The sequence below is a fragment of the Hemitrygon akajei genome, chromosome 18, assembly GCF_048418815.1.
Source record: "Hemitrygon akajei chromosome 18, sHemAka1.3, whole genome shotgun sequence".
Lineage (NCBI taxonomy): Eukaryota > Metazoa > Chordata > Chondrichthyes > Myliobatiformes > Dasyatidae > Hemitrygon > Hemitrygon akajei.
Window position 1 is genome coordinate 17405273 of NC_133141.1, and position 17424 is coordinate 17422696.

At 50.3% G+C, this 17424-nt stretch overlaps 1 protein-coding gene across 1 annotated transcript in view; it reads left to right on the forward strand.

Annotated features, from left to right (window-relative positions):
* Positions 1-17424, forward strand: part of LOC140741156 (peripherin-like) — a 37610-nt gene that overhangs the window by 10108 nt on the left and 10078 nt on the right. The window contains exons 2-3 of the mRNA XM_073071001.1: positions 11944-12004; positions 15129-15224. Coding sequence (XP_072927102.1) covers positions 11944-12004; positions 15129-15224 — 157 coding nt within the window. The remainder of the gene's footprint in view (positions 1-11943; positions 12005-15128; positions 15225-17424) is intronic.

Below are 17424 nucleotides of genomic sequence, written 5' to 3' on the forward strand. Positions count from 1 at the left end.
TTGCTGGGGCTCTGGTGGAGATTTTTGCATTTGGAAGAGTGGAAGGAAATGAATGTTGCTCCCCTATTCAGTGAAAAGCCAGGTGAGCCTTGGCTCTTGTCTATGAAAGCAAAGGGTTTTGGGTTCAAGTCTTGCTCTCTGACTTATTCTGTAGAGCTGCAGAAGGGCTGTGGGTGGATTGGTAGATGTCTAGAATGAGAAAGAAACTTAAATAAATGTACGTTGCGCCTTCTTGTTGAACTGTGATAGAAAACCTGGAGTGTTTGGGCTTCTGGGTCTTTGTATTCATTTATGGGATCGGTGTATCAAAGTTCAAAGTAAATTTATTATCAAAGTACATATATGTTACCATATACTACCTTGAGAAACATTTTCTAACAGGGAAAAAAAGATGAACAATCGAATTTTGCAGAAATAGACACAGACTGACGAACAACCAATGTTTAACAGAGTTCAGAGTTCAAAGTAAATTTTTTCTCCTGTACTAGTAAAATGGCCACTGAGTGGAATTCTGCTGCTGTAGTCCGTCCACTTCAAGGTTCGACGTGTTGTGTGGTCAGGGATGTTCTTCTGCACACCACTGTTTAAACGTGTGGTTATTTGAATTACTGTTGCTTGAACCAGTCTGGCCATTCTCCTCTGACCTCTCTCATCAACAAGGCATTTTCACTCAAAGATCTGCTGCTAACTCGATGTTTTAATTTTGTTTATCGCACCATTCTCTGTAAATTCTGGAGACTTGTGTGTGAAAATCCCAGGAAATCAGCAGTTTCTCAGACACCCTGTCTGGTACCCACAGTTATTCCACGGTCAAAGATGCTTGGATCACATTTCTTCCCCATTCTGATGTTTGGTCTGAACAACATCTGAACCTCTTGACCGTGTTTTTATGCATTGAGTTGCTGCCACACAAGTGGCTGATGAGATATTTACATTAATGAGCTGGAGTACCTAATAAAGTGGCTACTGAGTGCACACTTATCCCAAGATTCATTTTTTTTGCAGGAATTGACAGTAAATACAAAGCAACACAATAGATCAACAAACAACTCCACACAAACAAAGAAAGACAAAAACTAGTGTGTAAGAAGACAAGCTGTGCAAATGTGGAAAAAAAAGCAATAAGTAATGAGAACATGAGATTGTAAAGTCCTTGAAATTTTCAGAGGTTGTGGAATCAGCTCAGTGTTGGGATGAGTGAAGTTACCCACGGTGATTGAGGGGTAATAACTGTTCCTGAACCTGGTGGTGTGGGACCCAAGGCTTCTGTACCTCCTGCCCAATGGCAGCAGCAAGAAGAGAGCATGGCCTGGCTGGTGGAGGTTCTTAATGATGGATGCTGCTTGTGTCGTGGTTTTTCGTGCCTTACAAATGACCAGGAGACGCAGAAGATTCTTCAAGAAGGGTTAAACTTTAATTTGCAAATCAAAGCTGAGACAGTCATTGAGCTAGTCGCTGATTGCCCACCGATCCTCGGACACAGCAGCTTTTAAAGCAATCTCTAGTTGCATTTTACACGTGCTGCACGTACATTGTGCATAGCAAATAATAAACTCAGAACTGAGCAATGTTCTAATCTACATTTCTTTAGTTCTTTAGCTACCTCTCATTAACACACCATTGTCTTCTACATTCCTAAGATTTCATTCTACTAAATTGAGTACATGCATAGCAAATAACTGACTTCATAGTTAAAGTTTATACTTTTATACTCCAATACTTGCTTATATCAATGCACGTTGTAGATGTGCTCAACAGCAGGGAGGGTTTTTCCAGTGATGGACTTGGCTCTTTTCGTTAGCATTTCCGTTCCTGGGAATTGTAGTTTCCGTACCAGGCCATGATGCAACCATCAGGATACTCTGTACATCCATAGAAGCCTGTCAAAGTTTTGGATGACATGCTGAATCTGCACAACTTTCTAAGAAAATAGAGGGACTTTTGAAATGGCACTTTTGCATGCTGGACCCAGGACAGTTCCTCCATGGGAAATGGGCATAAACACTGGCTTAGCCAGTGACTTCCCCCAGCACTGCATGCCCACAGCTTACTAACTTGATAGCACTGTGACTGTAGTAACTTGACAACATGGTGAACATATAAACTGAATGCCACTATGAATGTAAAGCAAGCCAAATCGGCCACAGAAGCTCACGGTCGAGGCTTTCGCTGAGGTGTTAGGAGAGTTCTAGAAGCAGATCCCAGGAAGGAGAAGCTGGGGTAATGGAGAGAGACACAGAAACTCAGCAGGTCAGGCAGCATCTATAGAGGGGAATAAACAGTTGATGTTTCGGCCCGAGATTCTCCTGATGTAACTGCTCACTGCTGCAGCTTTGTATGTTGCACCAAAGACTAAAGTGATGGGTCTGTAGAGCCTGGACGTTACACAGTACGCCTGTGATGTAGCAATTCAAAGACAGGAGTTATTGCATACTGTGTTTCGAAGTTGCTAGCAAGTTGATGTTTGAGAGGGGTGATGCACCATCAATAACTCTCGGAGACGGGAGGCGAACGATAGGCTTTTATTAGCAGCAAAACGGAGCACGGCATCTCGGAGACTGAGGGGGGAGCAGTGCCCCCAATCGCCTTTATACAGGGGTCTGTGGGAGGAGCCACAGGAGCAGTCAGCAGAGGGGCATGTTCAGACAGGTATATGTAGTTCACCACATTCACCCGCACTTTGTTTTAAAAGAGAGTCCCCACGGGGCGAAGTTTCTTACAAGTATATTTACAGATCAAGTCTATCAGGTGGTTGAGTTTGTCGCTGCGATCTACGTAGCACCGGTGGTGATTGCACAGGTGCCGGTGGTGATTGCACCGGTGATGGTGGTTGTGCTGGTTCCGGCCTGACTTGAGGTGCCAGCCCATTAGGCATCAGTAATCCCTCATGCGTGTGCGAGGCGCCCGGTATGGGAGTGTCGGGAGGAGTCAGTGTAGGGCTGGGCGTGCGCGATGTCTCATGGGTATATACATCGGTGGGTACGGGGGTTCATAGTCACCGTGGAGTGTTTGGGGTAGGGGTCTGGTACTCCTGCGGGCGCCAGGTCGCGGACGGAGACCGTGTCCTCCCGCCCATCAGGTAAGACCACGTAGACATACTGGGGGTTCGCATGTAGAAGGTGAACCCTCTCGACCAGCGGGGAGTATTTATTGCTCCTCACATGTTTCCGGAGCAGCACTGGCCCTGGGGATGTCAGCCAAGCCGGTAGGGTGGTCCCAGTGGCAGACTTCCTGGGAAAAGAAAATAAGCGCTCGTGAGGGGTGGCATTGGTGGACGTACATAACAGGGAGCGGATGGAGTGGAGTGCCTCGGGGAGGACCTCCTGCCATCGAGAGACCGACAACCCTTTTGACTTGAGGGCTAAAAGTGTGGCCTTCCACAAAGTGGCATTCTCCCTCTCCACCTGTCCATTTCCCCGGGGATTATAGCTCGTGGTCCGACTAGTAGCAATGCCCCTAGCCAGCAGGTACTGGCGCAGCTCGTCACTCATAAAGGAGGACCCTCTATCACTATGGATATAGCAGGGATATCCGAACAGAGTGAAGAGCTGGCGCAGGGCTTTTATGATGGACGTGGCAGTGGTGTCGGGGCAGGGGATGGCAAAGGGGAACCGCGAGTACTCGTTGATAATGTTGAGAAAGTAGGCATTGCAGTCGGTGGAGGGGAGGGGGCCCTTAAAGTCAACACTCAGTCGCTCAAAGGGACGAGTGGCCTTGATAAGTTGTGCCTTTTCAGGACGGTAGAAGTGCGGTTTGCACTCAGCGCAGACTTGGCAGTCCCTGGTCATCGTCCTGATGTCCTCAAGGGAGTACGGCAGGTTCCGGGCTTTCATGAAATGGTAAAATCGGGTGACCCCCGGGTGGCAAAGATGTGCATGGAGGGCGTATAGCTGGTCGAGCTGTGCGCTAGCACACGCTCCCCGGGATAGGGCATCAGGGGGCTCATTGAGCCTTCCAGGCTGGTACAGGATATCATAGTTGTAGGTGGAGAGTTCTATTCACCACCGCAAAATTTTATCATTTTTGATTTTGCCCCGCTGTTGGTTGCTGAACATGAACGCAACTGAGCGCTGGTTGGTCAGCAAGGTGAACCTTTTGCCGGTGAGATAGTGCCTCCAGTGCCTATAGCTTCCACTATGGCCTGGGCTTCTTTCTCCACCGCAGAGTGCCGAAGTTCAGAGCCTTGAAGGGTACGAGAAAAGAATGCTACTGGCCTGCCTGCCTGATTGAGGGTAACAGCCAGCGCGAAATCGGAGGCGTCACTCTCTACTTGGAAGGGAATGGTCTCGTCCACCGCATGCGTCGTTGCTTTGGCAATGTCCCCTTTAATGCAAACAATAGGCTTTTATTAGCTGCAAGAGACCACGATTAGTAGCAAGAGACCACCACACAACATCCTGGAGACTGAGGGAGGAGCAGTGCCTCCAATTGCCTTTATACAGGGGTCTGTGGGAGGAGCCACAGGAGCAGTTAGCGGAGGGGCGTGTCCAGACAGGTATATGTAGTTCACCACAGACACCCCCCCCAGCAAGTTGATGTTTGAGAGGGGTGATGCACCATCAATAACTCTCGGAGACGGGAGGCGAACGATAGGCTTTTATTAGCAGCAAAACGGAGCACAGCATCTCGGAGACTGAGGGGGGAGCAGTGCCCCCAATCGCCTTTATACAGGGGTCTGTGGGAGGAGCCACAGGAGCAGTCAGTAGAGGGGCATGTCCAGACAGGTATATGTAGTTCACCACAAGGGGTGGAGTTATTTGCGGCCTGACTGTGTAGCTCCACTAAAAATGCAGTCAAGTACAACAGGACATTCCACACGGCAACCAGAGTAAATCTCCCTCCCCGCTATGTCACACTGTTACTTTGTCAGGGTTTGCCTTCCCAGCTCTCGCCTGTAGCCGGATGTGAAGGCATTTTCGGAGCTGAAGGTCGCAACTTAATCTGTTGTTTTAACAGAGCATCAACAGACACCTTTTCCTTGGAATTGGGGGCGGTGGAGTGGAGTGTGCAAAATGCAGCAAAGAATCAATCGTGCAATGAACCATGGCAGCTTAGAGCCTCTTCACAGTGCCAAGGAAACAGATGTGGCTAAAACTTCATACAGTAAGAGCAGGATTGATGAACTCCAGAAAGTTGTGTTTAATTTACTTGCACTAAAATCAGTTTCAGCCACTTAAACCAAGGCAGGGTGACCTTGATGCACAGGAAGAGTGAACTGTGTGTAAATGAGCTTCACACTCTTTTTCCGCCAACCCCCAACTGTGGCTCCTTTAGTTTTCCGAGCCCCGTTGATAGACACTTTAGGGAGCTTGGCGCTGAATTATTTCCACACAAAGGCCAGTTGGATTTGCAGGCTGTCTCCTTGGCAACGCATTATGTTGACATCTGGACCATTATATTGACAAGATGGATGGCCCTGCCTTCCCGAACACCACCCTTCCCTCACAAGACAGTTATTGTTGGACTGAAGAGCTTATTAAACATGATTTTATTGGGGCCTGGTGGACTTCGCTGACTGCTGTTCCCAGGGAATCGAGGATTATGGGGAACTGTGGCAAAGGAAGAATTGAGGCCTCCCGAACAGATCAGCCATGATACTGAATGGCGGGGTAGGCTTGAAGGGCCAAGTGACTACTATTCCTCCTACTTCTCTGATTTTATGTCTGGCTGTTCCTTTGCTGAATGTCCTTTTACTGACAAATCTTCCTGTTCTTTGTAATTCTTCTCAGTCGGATCAGAGGTCACTCCCAGGCCAGTCCTTAGTTAGCGGAGCCTGTGAGAAGGCCCTGCACTGGAGCTCAGTGACTTCCCCTGTAGGGCTGGGGAAGTGACAAACCACACGGTGTCCTTGCTCCTGTTGCTATGGAACAGTGGCTGAGGCTGGTTGTGAGTGGTGAATGACTGGCGTGCGTAGCTGTTGTGAGTAGAGTGTCGCAGATCACCAAATTGGGTGAGGTATCAAAAGGCAGCTGGCACCTCAAGTCCTAATCCTGTACCCTGGCATGGGATCACGGGTACATCTAAGATGACTTTTTGGGAGGGGAGAGAGTGGGGGTGGTCTGGGGTCTGTTTTGAATCCTGTGTTGAAGCATCAGAAAAATGGTCTTCCATAACAGATGAGTATTTGAGGCTGCTTGTGCCTGGTAATTGGTGGGTTGGTTTATTATTGTCACATGCTCTGAGATACAGTGAAAAAACTGTTTTGCATGCTGTTCATACAGAAAACAATAACAATGCAGAATAGTGTTAGTTACAGAGAAAGTGCAGTGCAGGTAATGACAGACAATGATAAGGTAGATTGTGAGGTGAAGAGTCCATCTTATCGTACAAGAGGTCTATTCAAGAGTCTGATATCAGTGGGGTAGAAGCTGTCCTTGAGCCTGGTGGTGTGTGCTCTCTGCCTGATTGGCGGAGGGGGCAGCAGAAGCGAGAGAATGCCGCTACACGCAGCGCTAAAATAACGACACGGAGTCGGTAAACTGCAATTAAAGAAGATTTTATTCGAACTTCACAGCCTTGCTTTAAAGCCTCCCTCATCCCGCCCTCCCCGGGCGCGAATGCTCTAAGGGGCACGTACTCACAAACCCCCGCAGGCTTTTTCCCTTTGTTGCGGACCTGGCCTTTGTGCCTGCACGCTGGCTATTTGTGAGCCGGTTCGAGTGCGCTAGGAAGTGGATCGCCACATAACCCCGCCCCCCCCAGAACCGGCGATACACCCCTCAATGTCCACAGTCTGGGCCGGACCCTGTTTGGGAGGTCGGCCGCGGTGCCGGAAACTCGATTGGTTGCGCCAAGTCCACATGGGCCGATTTGAGTCGGTCCACTGTGAAAACCTCCTCTCTCCCCCCAACGTCCAGCACGAACGTGGACCCGTTGTTCCGGAGCACCGTGAACGGCCCCTCGTAGGGCCGTTGTAGCGGTGTCCGGTGTCCGCCCCTTCGTACAAACACAAACTTACAGTTCTGCAGGTCTTTGGGTACGCAGGTCGGGTTCTGCCCATGCTGTGAAGTGGGTATGGGGGCCAGGGCACCGAGCCTCTCGCGTAGTCTGCCCAGGACCGCTGCGGGTTCTTCCTCTTGCCCCCTTGGGGCTGGTATGAACTCCCTGGGGACGACCAGGGGTGCGCCGTACACCAACTCTGCCGACGAGGCGTGCAGATCGTCTTTGGGCGCTGTGCGGATGCCGAGTAGGACCCAGGGAAGCTCGTCCGCCCAGTTAGCTCCTCGCAGGCGGGCCATGAGAGCCGACTTCAGGTGACGGTGGAAACGCTGCACCAGTCCGTTCGTCTGTGGGTGGTAGGCAGTGGTGTGGTGCAGCTGAGTCCCCAACAGGCTGGCCATAGCTGACCACAGGCCGGAAGTGAACTGGGCGCCTCTGTCGGAGGTAATGTGGGCCGGTACACCAAAGTGGGACACCCAGGTGGCGATCAGTGCCCGTGCGCAAGATTCAGAGGTGGTGTCGGTGAGCGGGACCGCCTCTGGCCATCTGGTGAACCGGTCCACGATAGTGAGGAGGTGCCGCACTCCTCGCGACACTGGCAGGGGGCCCACGATATCCACATGAATGTGGTCGAAACGCCGCTGGGTAGGGTGGAACTGCTGCGGCAGAGCTTTGGTGTGTCGCTGCAGTTTGGCAGTGCATGCACGTTCTGGCCCATTCACTGACCTGCTTGCGGAGTCCGTGCCAAACAAACCTGCTGGAGACCATCCGGACGGTTGTCCTGATGGAGGGGTGCACTAAGTTATGAACGGAGTCGAAAATGCGTCGTCGCCAAGGTGCCGGGACGACGGGACGGGGCTGGCCGGTGGCGACATCACAGAGTAGGGTCCTCTCACCTGGGCCTACGGGGAGGTCCTGGAGCTGCAAACCGGAGACTGCGGTTCTGTAACTCGGGATCTCCTCGTCTGCCTGCTGCGCCTCTGCCAGCGCCTCAAAGTCTACCCCTTGGGAAAGGGTGTGAATGTTAGGGTGAGAGAGCGCGTCCGCCACGACATTGTCCTTACCCGAGACGTGCCGGACGTCCGTCGTGTATTCAGAGATGTAGGACAGATGGCGCTGCTGGCAGGACGACCAGGGATCGGACACCTTTGTGAATGTAAAGGTAAGCAGCTTGTGGTCCGTGAACGCGGTGAAGGGCCTACCTTCTAAGAAGTACCTGAAATGCCGGATTGCCAGGTATAGCGTCAACAGTTCCCGGTCGAAAGCACTGTATTTGAGCTCGGGTGGCCGCAGGTGTTTGCTGAAAAATGCCAGGGGTTGCCAGCGACCCTCGATGAGTTGCTCCAGTACCCCACCGACTGCCGATTTAGATGCGTCCACTGTGAGGGCGGTAGGGACGTCCATTCTGGGGTGCACTAGCATCGCGGCGTTTGCCAAGGCTTCCTTCGTTTGAATGAAAGCGGCGGCGGACTCCTCGTCCCAGGTAATGTCCTTGCCCTTACCCGACATCAGGGCGAACAGGGGACGCATGATTCGGGCAGCTGAAGGGAGGAAGCGGTGGTAGAAATTGACCATACCTACGAATTCCTGAAGGCCTTTGATTGTGTTGGGTCGGGGGAAATGGCGGACCGCATCTACCTTAGCGGGCAGAGGGGTTGCCCCGTCTTTAGTAATCCTGTGGCCCAGGAAGTCAATGGTGTCGAGCCCAAACTGGCATTTGACCGGGTTGATTGTCAGGCCGTATTCACTCAGTCGGGCATAGAGTTGTCGGAGGTAGGACAGATGCTCCTGACGACTGCTGCTGGCTATGAGGATGTTGTCCAAATAGATGAAAGCAAAGTTCAGGTCGCGTCCCACCACGTCCATTAACCGCTGGAACGTCTGTGCGGCATTCTTCAGGCCGAACGACATGCGGAGGAACTCGAAAAGGCTGAACGGGGTGATGAGAGTCGTTTTGGGGACGTAATCCGGATGCATCGGGATTTGATGGTATCCCCGGACGAGGTCTACCTTGGAGAAGATCCATGCGCCGTGCAGGTTTGCTGCAAAGTCCTGAATGTGCGGCACAGGGTAGCGGTCCGGTGTGGTAGCCTCGTTCAGCCTGCGGTAGTCGCCGCACGGTCTCCAGCCCCCTGTCGCTTTGGGCACCATGTGCAGGGGGGAGGCCCATGGGCTGTCGGACCGCCGGATGATCCCCAATTCCTCCATCGTCTTGAACTCCTCCTTCGCCAGTTGGAGCTTGTACGGGGGAAGCCACCGAGCACGGGCATGGAGGGGTGGTCTCTGGGTCGGGATGTGGTGCTGTACGCCATGTTGGGGCATGGCTGCCGTGAACTGCGGTGCCAGAACCGATGGGAAATCTGCCAGGATTCTGGTGAAGTCGTTGTCGGACAGCGTGATGGAGCCGAGGTGTGGGGCTGGCAACTGGGCTTCTCCCAGGGAGAACGTCTGAAAAGTCTCGGCGTGAACCAGTCTCTTCCTTGGCAGGCCGACCAGTAGGCTGTGAGCCCGCAAGAAATCCGCTCCCAGGAGTGGTTGGGCTACGGCGGCCAGTGTGAAGTCCCACGTGAACCGGCTGGAGCCGAACTGTAGCTGCACCGTACGGGTGCCATAGGTCCTTACTGTGCTGCCGTTCACGGCCCTCGGGGGGACCCGGTGCCCTGTTGCGGGTGTCGTAACTCGTCGGAGGTAAGACGCTGATCTCGGCACCGGTGTTGACCAAAAAACGGTGTCCCGACCTGCTGTCCCACACATACAGGAGGCTATCCCGACGGCCAGCCGCCGTAGCCATCAGCGGCGGCTGGCCCTGGCATTTCCCGGGAACTTGCAGGGCGGGCTACAGCGGCGGACTTGTGCACCCCACCGCTGGTGGTAGAAGCACCATTGTTCGTTGGGCTCCTCACCCCTGCCTCTGGGGTTAGTGGGCTCGGCGGCCGGGCCTGGACTGGTTTGCTGCTGGGAGCGTGGCCTGGTGATCCGTGCGATGGACGCCCCACTCACCTTCTTGGCGTTCCACAGCAAGTCCACCCGGGTTGCCACCTTCCGGGGGTCGCTGAAATCCGCGTCGGACAGCAGCAGGCGTATGTCCTCGGGCAGCTGCTCCAGGAATGCCTGCTCAAACATGAGGCAGGGCTTGTGTCTGCCGGCCAGAGACAACATCTCATTCATTAAAGCCGATGGAGGTCTGTCTCCCAAGCCATCCAGGTGCAGTAAACGGGCAGCCCGCTCGCGCCGTGAGAGTCCGAAAGTCCTTATGAGTAGGGCTTTGAAGTCCGTGTATTTGCCGTCCTCCGGGGGAGACTGTACGAACTCCTCAACCTGGGCGGCTGTCTCCTGGTCAAGGGAGCTCACCACGTAGTAGTAACGTGTGTCCTCTGAGGTTATCTGCCGAAAGTGGAATTGGGCTTCTGGTTGCTGGAACCATAGGTGAGGTCGCAGCGTCCAGAAGCTTGGCAGTTTCAATGAAACCGCATGAACAGATGCGGCGTCGGTCATCTTCGGCCCAAAAATCGTTTGGACCGTCAGGGTCACCAATTGTAGCGTTGTGCTACACGCAGCGCTAAAATAACGACACTGAGTCGGTAAACTGCAATTAAAGAAGATTTTATTCGAACTTCACAGCCTTGCTTTAAAGCCTCCCTCATCCCGCCCTCCCCGGGCGCGAATGCTGTAGGGGGCACGTACTCACAAACCCCCCGCAGGCTTTTCCCTTTGTTGGTGAAGCAGACCTGGCCTTTGTGCCGGCGCGCTGGCTATTTGTGAGCCGGTTCGAGTGCGCTAGGAAGTGGGTCGCCACACTGGAATATTTAAGTTTGCTGACAACACCACTGTTGTAGGCTGAATCAAAGATGGTGGCGAATTGGCATATAGGAGGGAGATTGAAAATCTGGCTGAATGGTGCCACAACAACCACCTCTCATTCAACGTCAACAAGACCAAGGAGCTGATCATTGAGTTCGGGAGGAAGAAGTTGGAGTACTGTTAGCCAGACTTCATCGGGGATCAAAGGCCAAGAGTCAATAGTTTTAAATTCCTTGACGTCAACATATCAGGATCTGTCCTGAGACCAGCATGTAAGTGTCATCACAGACAAAAAAGGCAGTTCCTCTATTTTCTTAGAAGGTTCCTGAAGCCATCTTTCCTAATTGACATCTCTTTTTAACAGATACCTCAGTTAGCAACACATTAGCCTCTGAGTTGATCCATGGGAGGTTGAACTCTGAGGTGAAAGTCACTTAATTTTTTTTATTGATACAATGATATTACTGTCAGTGCCAAACTAATCAATTTGCACTTATTGCTTTGGCCACTTTGGAATGTAGGGACAATAGAAGAGGATGATGAAGTAAGTTTAGTGTAAATGGGGAAATATTGGTTGGTGTGGACTTGGTGGGCCTGTGTCCCTGCTGTACATCTGTGACTCTCCATCTTTCTTCTGAAGGTGACCTAATGGGACGTGGGCCAAATGCAGGAAATTGGGAGTAGCTGGGTGGGTTCAACAGTAGCATGGCCTGGATGGGCCGAATTGCCTGCAGCCATGCCATATTGCTTCATGACTATTTAAACTAAATCCCAGGAGCTACGGTCAACACTCCTGCTTCAGCCAACATCACCGAAACACGGGGCAAAAAAGGTGTGGGAGGGGTTGTTTACCAACTGGAAAATGGCTCCTCTCACCCCCAGTAATCATTTGGCGTGTGTGTGTGTGATGTACCCCTTGATAAATGGTTACATTATCAAATCCGAACACGTGACACTTATTTGTACATGATCTTGCTCAAAACATAGCCGTAGCACTTGCTGACAAAGTAAGTCATTGCATTTTTAAGGGAAGTTTTGCAAATTGCATGCCATTTTTAAACCTAGCCACATTCCTCACTGCAACTTGGTAACTCGCGAGAAGCCTCCAGCTTTGATGACCGTCCACCTGCCGTAGCATGACTGAGGTGCTTGGAACACCTGGTGTTTTATTCTCAGTAACACTCGTGTGTAATTGTGCTGCAGGTTGGAAGAGGAAGCGCAGAAGAGGGACGATGCTGAAAATAATCTGGTTCTGTTCAGGAAGGTGAGTGGCTCAGTAGAAACGAACAAAAGAAAGGTGATACAGTGAAATCTGCATGAATGTCAAAAAGAAGTTATCTTGCAAAAACGGTCAGGCTGAGAGACTCAGAATTCAAATGGTGAAATGTACAAAATGGAGTGCCAGACGAAGGGCCTTTGTAACCACAGAAAACCCTCAGCTTCCCCCAAGTCTTAAAGCAGAAAGGCTGCTCTAGTCACAAACAAGTGAAGGAAAGGTCTCTTTGGAGTGGAGGGCTCCTTAACCAGCATCCTGGCCTGGACTGGTATCCAGAGGCCAGGGTTGTGGATCCATGGATGTGATTTCAAAGCCCACTCAGCAGTCAGGAGGTTAAATTCAAACAGGACAGGAACAGGTCTTTTGGCCAACAGTTGTGCTGAGCTAATTATGTTACGACACTGAATTACACTAATCTCTAATGTTTGCACATGGTCCACATCCCTCCATTCTCTGCAATATTCATGTGCCTACGTAAGGGCCTCTTGAATCTCTCTATCATATATGCTTCCACTCTGTGTGAAAATGAGCCTTGCTCCACACATCTCTGTTGAACTTTTCCTCTCTCCCCTTAAATGTATTAGACATTTTCTCCCTTGGAGAGTGACACTGGCTGTCTGTCTATGCCTCTCGTAATCTTATAAAACTCCCCTCCCTCTGCGCCTGTCACGGTGAACACTGGCAATAACTGAACGCAGTGGTGTGAGCGAGGACCCCATGACGAGTGCTAAACAGGGGTCCGCATTAAATAATCATAGAATGCCTGAAACCCGTGCCAGTCACAATTAACTTGACAAGATTAAACAGAAAGCGCAAGGGCTTAATGGCGAGAAACCGCAAAACCAATTAGTAAGTACGAGAAGCCTAGAAATCCGATGCTCTGTGGCTCACCACAGACGGCTGCTACTCCAGAGAAAACAGTTTGTCCATCTTCTCCTTGCAGCATCCCGGTGAACCTCTTCTGCACCCTCTCCTCAGCCTCTGGTGTTCTAGAGAAAACTACCAAGTTTGTCCAGCCTCTCGTGATAGCACGTCTTCTAAACCAGGCAGCATCCTGGTAAACCTCTTCTGCACCCTCTCCAAAGCCGCAACATCCTTCCTATGGTGGGGCAACCAGAACTATATGCATTACTCCAGATGTGGCCTCACCAGAGTTTTATAAAGCAGCAACATAACCTTTGACTTTTGAACTCAATGCCTTGACTAATAAAAGCATTCCATAAGCCACCTTAATCACCTTTTCAAGGAGCTACATTAAATTGGATTAGACATTGGCTTTGAGGGAGAAGCCAGAGAGTGGTAGTAGAGGGTTGCCTCTCTGAATGGAGGCCTGTGACTGGTGGAGAGCCACCGGGATCAGTGCTGGGTCCATTGGTGTTTGTCATCTATATCAATGGTCGGGATGATAATGTGGTTAACTGGATCAGCAAATTTGTGGATGATGCCAAGATCAGGAGTGCAGTGGACAGCAAGAAAGACTATCATGGCTTGGAACAGGATCTGGACCAGGAGAGAAAATGGGCTGAAAAATGGCAGATGGAATTTAATCCTTAACAGTGTTGCTGAGCAGAGAGATCTTGGGATCCAAGTCCATAGCGCAAGCTGTTGGATTTCAGTATGACCTGTAGGTCTTGCAGTGAACAGTAGGGCATTGAGGAGTGTGGTAGAACAAAGGTATCTGGAAATACAGGTCCATAATTCATTGGAAGTGGTGTCACAGGTAGACAGGGTTGTAAAGAAAGCTTTTGGCACATTGGCCTTTATAAATCAAAGTATGGAGCACAGGAGATGGGATGTTGTATTGAAGTTGTATGAGGTGTTGGTGAGGCCTAATTTGGAGCATTGTGTCCAGTTTTGGTCACCTACCTACAGGAAAGATGTAAATAAGGTTGAAAGAGTACAGAGAAAATCTATGAGTGGCCACCCTCGATTGCTGGCATGGTTTCTTTAAAACCATACTGTCGCACATTTTATGCAGATCAGGAGCCTTTACTGGGCAAACGTGGGGTGGCATAAGTTGTTAGATCTGAATCCAGGCACTATTTATTGTTGGCAGCCACTCGCACCTGATGCAAGACTTTCGGTGGTACTCCCCATAGAGGGTACCAAGGATTGCTATGTGATGGGCACCCTCTGGCAGCATGCATCCATGGCCACAGCAACCATCAACGGCGGGAAATGGTCATGGTGCGTGGCCCTTCATGTACGCCGATGACTGAAGGCCACTTCACAAAATAACACTAAGTAAGGATATGGATGCTAAACCAGCAGGACAGGAGGGTCAGTTTCAGGGGTACAGTGGGTCTGAAAATGGTTGGGCGTCTGGAAGAAAGTTCAGGAGGTTTTTATTTTATTTGTACAAATAGTTGAATTCACTCCCACCTTCCCACTTGATGCTTGCTTGATTGTTCATCTTAAACCTTGGTGCGATAGATTTTTTTTGCCACGCTAGTTTAGTAAGGGATGTGGAGCCAAAATAGGCCCACAGCGCAGTTCAACCATATCTCGATGAATAGTAGGACCAAAGTTGAGGGGCTAAGTGGTCTCTTGTTCCTGCCAAATTCACAAGGCCATCAGACATTCCGCTGAATCCAACTCTCTTCTCTCTCGACTTTACAGTGAGGGGTAAAGGGGTAAAGTTTTAAGTGACCTGAAGGGAAACTTTTATACCCAGAGAATGGTCCGTATATGGACCAAACTGCCAGAGGAAGTGGTTAATGCAGTTATATTACCCACATTTGGACAGGTGCAAAAACGAGGGAAAATGGGACTGCTGTGATTGAGCAAGTACGAGTTGGGCCAAAGGGCCTGCTTCTGTTCTTTGTTGCTCTGACTTTAGAGTTAACTCAGAGCAAACACTACTATAACACCTAGCCCACAACAATTTAAAAATATGCATTTTCTCTTTCACTATCAACTTTTCCCCTTTTGCCTTTCTGCGCCCTCACCCTCTCCACTCCCCCCCCCCCCCCCCACTTAGGGAATAAGGGGTTAGTGCAGGGCAATGGTGTTGAGGTAGAGGGTCGGCCACAATTCTGTGGAATGGCAGAACGGGTGCGAGGGGTCAAATGGCCTACTACTCTCTCTTACACTCTTATGCTTGACCCCACAGGATGTTGATGATGCGACCTTGGCCAGGCTGGAGCTGGAGAGGAAGGTGGAATCTTTATTGGATGAAATTGAATTTCTCAAGAAGCTACATGACGAGGTGACTTGTTAGCTGTTCCCCTGATGCCTGTATTCCCATGCTCATATTTTCTTATGGCACAGACAGGGGCTGTGTTGTTGATGAATCATCAACTAATCTAGGCTACGCAATTCACGATGCAACTCTTGCGTGTCTCAATACATATATCAACGTATCTATGTTGACCCCATGCCAACAACTTCAAACATGAATTCTACTGTTCCCTCTGTGCCAATACTCACTCAGACCACCTTATGCAATTTATAACACCGACACAGAGATCTTCCCTTGGCCAGATGATCAATCCTTTTGTTGTTCTCCCAGCCCCTGGCATGGGGTTCTTCTTTGCAATAGTTAGTCTCTGGAGTTCTCACCACATTGCATTCAAAGCCCCTCATTCTTATACTCTTTCCTTATCAGTTCAAATGTTGCATTTCAATCTCATTGGGTTGAGGTCATCTGACTCCTGTGTCCGATTCCCATTGGTTGTAGTCAAGGGCTACACAGCTTTGTTCCTTAGATGATTTCTTTTGTTCTGTTCAACTCTGGTTCAAACCAATGACACTGGACTGAGATAATGAAGTTACTTCTGCAAACTTGCCATTGTACACAATAACAATTCATCTGTGAATGGTCTGGGGTTTAACAGATCATTAGCATAAACTTCTTGTGTCTACAGTCAATTGCTCTGATTAAGTTATCCCAGAGAAAGAATCAGTTCATCAAAGTTCACAAAATGGAGGTTACAGAGCAGCTTCACAAAATGGCAGCCTCCATTCCTTCATGCACATGGCAAGAACAAAGGCATCTGGTGTGCTTACTTCCAATGTTTTTGACTCATTTAAGTTTGATAGTTCCCTCATTGCCATCAGTTTGGCCAGTGAGTGAACGGTAGCTGTTTGAGTGTGCCCATTAATCCCAGTGCCCCATATTTGTCCGTGTAGCCTATCCTATTTCATATGTCAATTGACAATACCCTCTCCTCTCATTCTCCTGCAACCCAGCTACGCTAGGTTAACTCGCCGATCAGCACGGCTGTGGGAGGAAACTGGAGCATCCAAAGGGAACCTGCATGGTCACAGGGAGAACGTGCAAACTCCACACAGACAGCACCGGAGGTCAGGAATGAACCTGGGAATCTGGCACTTTGAGACAACAGTTCTATCCATTGTGCCACTGTGCCAAGCAGTGTGGTGCCACCAGCACAAACAAGAGAAAATCTGCAGATCCTGCTGAAGGGTCTCGGCCCAAAACATCAACTGTTTACTCCTTCCCATAGATGCTGCCTGGCCTGCTGAGTTCCTCCAGCATTTTGTGTGTGGTGCAACCTGCATGCTGGATATTTCCTGCAAGGCTCACAACATGGGAACAGCCTCCCAAACCCATTCTGTTCAGCGAGATTGTGGGTGACTCAGTCTCCAACTATCCATATCACTTTCCACATCACACAGTGGCCTTTGCCCAGAATGAATGTCTCATTCCCCAGTTGTCCGAGGGGGATAAAGAGAGGGATCAGGTGCCACACTACCCTCTGCATGACAGCATGTGCTATTACTGCACAGGGAGTTGACCCAGAGACCACACTGGGTGGGTGGGCTCCTGCTGTTATATTGTGGAGGGGAGGAAAGTGGGGAAGGGGGAGCTATTCGGTTTGCACCCACTCCAAAGTTCCCAGAGCCTTGGCAAGTATCATCAGTTACCAGATCTGTAAAGTTCCCGGGAGGAAATGACTTGTTTTGCCATTTTGGCATGGTGATCTCTCTGAACTGCCTGACAGCTCCAGAGACCCAAGTTCAATTCCAACCTCTGCGTGAGCACTTCGCGTGTTCTCCATGTGGGATTCCTTCTGTAGTTTCCTCCCATGATCTGGGGAGGAGTTGATGGGATTGTGGGGGGATTAAAGTATGGGATTGGTGTAAGTGGATGGTTGATGGGCGGAAGGATCTGTTACCCTGCTGCATTAGTATCTTGTCTGCCGCGAAAACCCACAGATTCTAGTGCCAGCTTGCATGCCTTCCCCTTCACTAACCCGATTGCTGTGGCTTCCACCCACTTCCTTTCCAGTCCTGATTCGGCATGAGCCGTCATCGAGTCACAGATCAACACAGCATAGAATCAGGCCCTTCAGCCCAACCAGTCCATGCTGACCCACCCAGTCAACTGTTTATTCCCCTCCATTGACGCTGCCTGAGCTGCTGACTTCCTCCAGCATTTTGTGTGT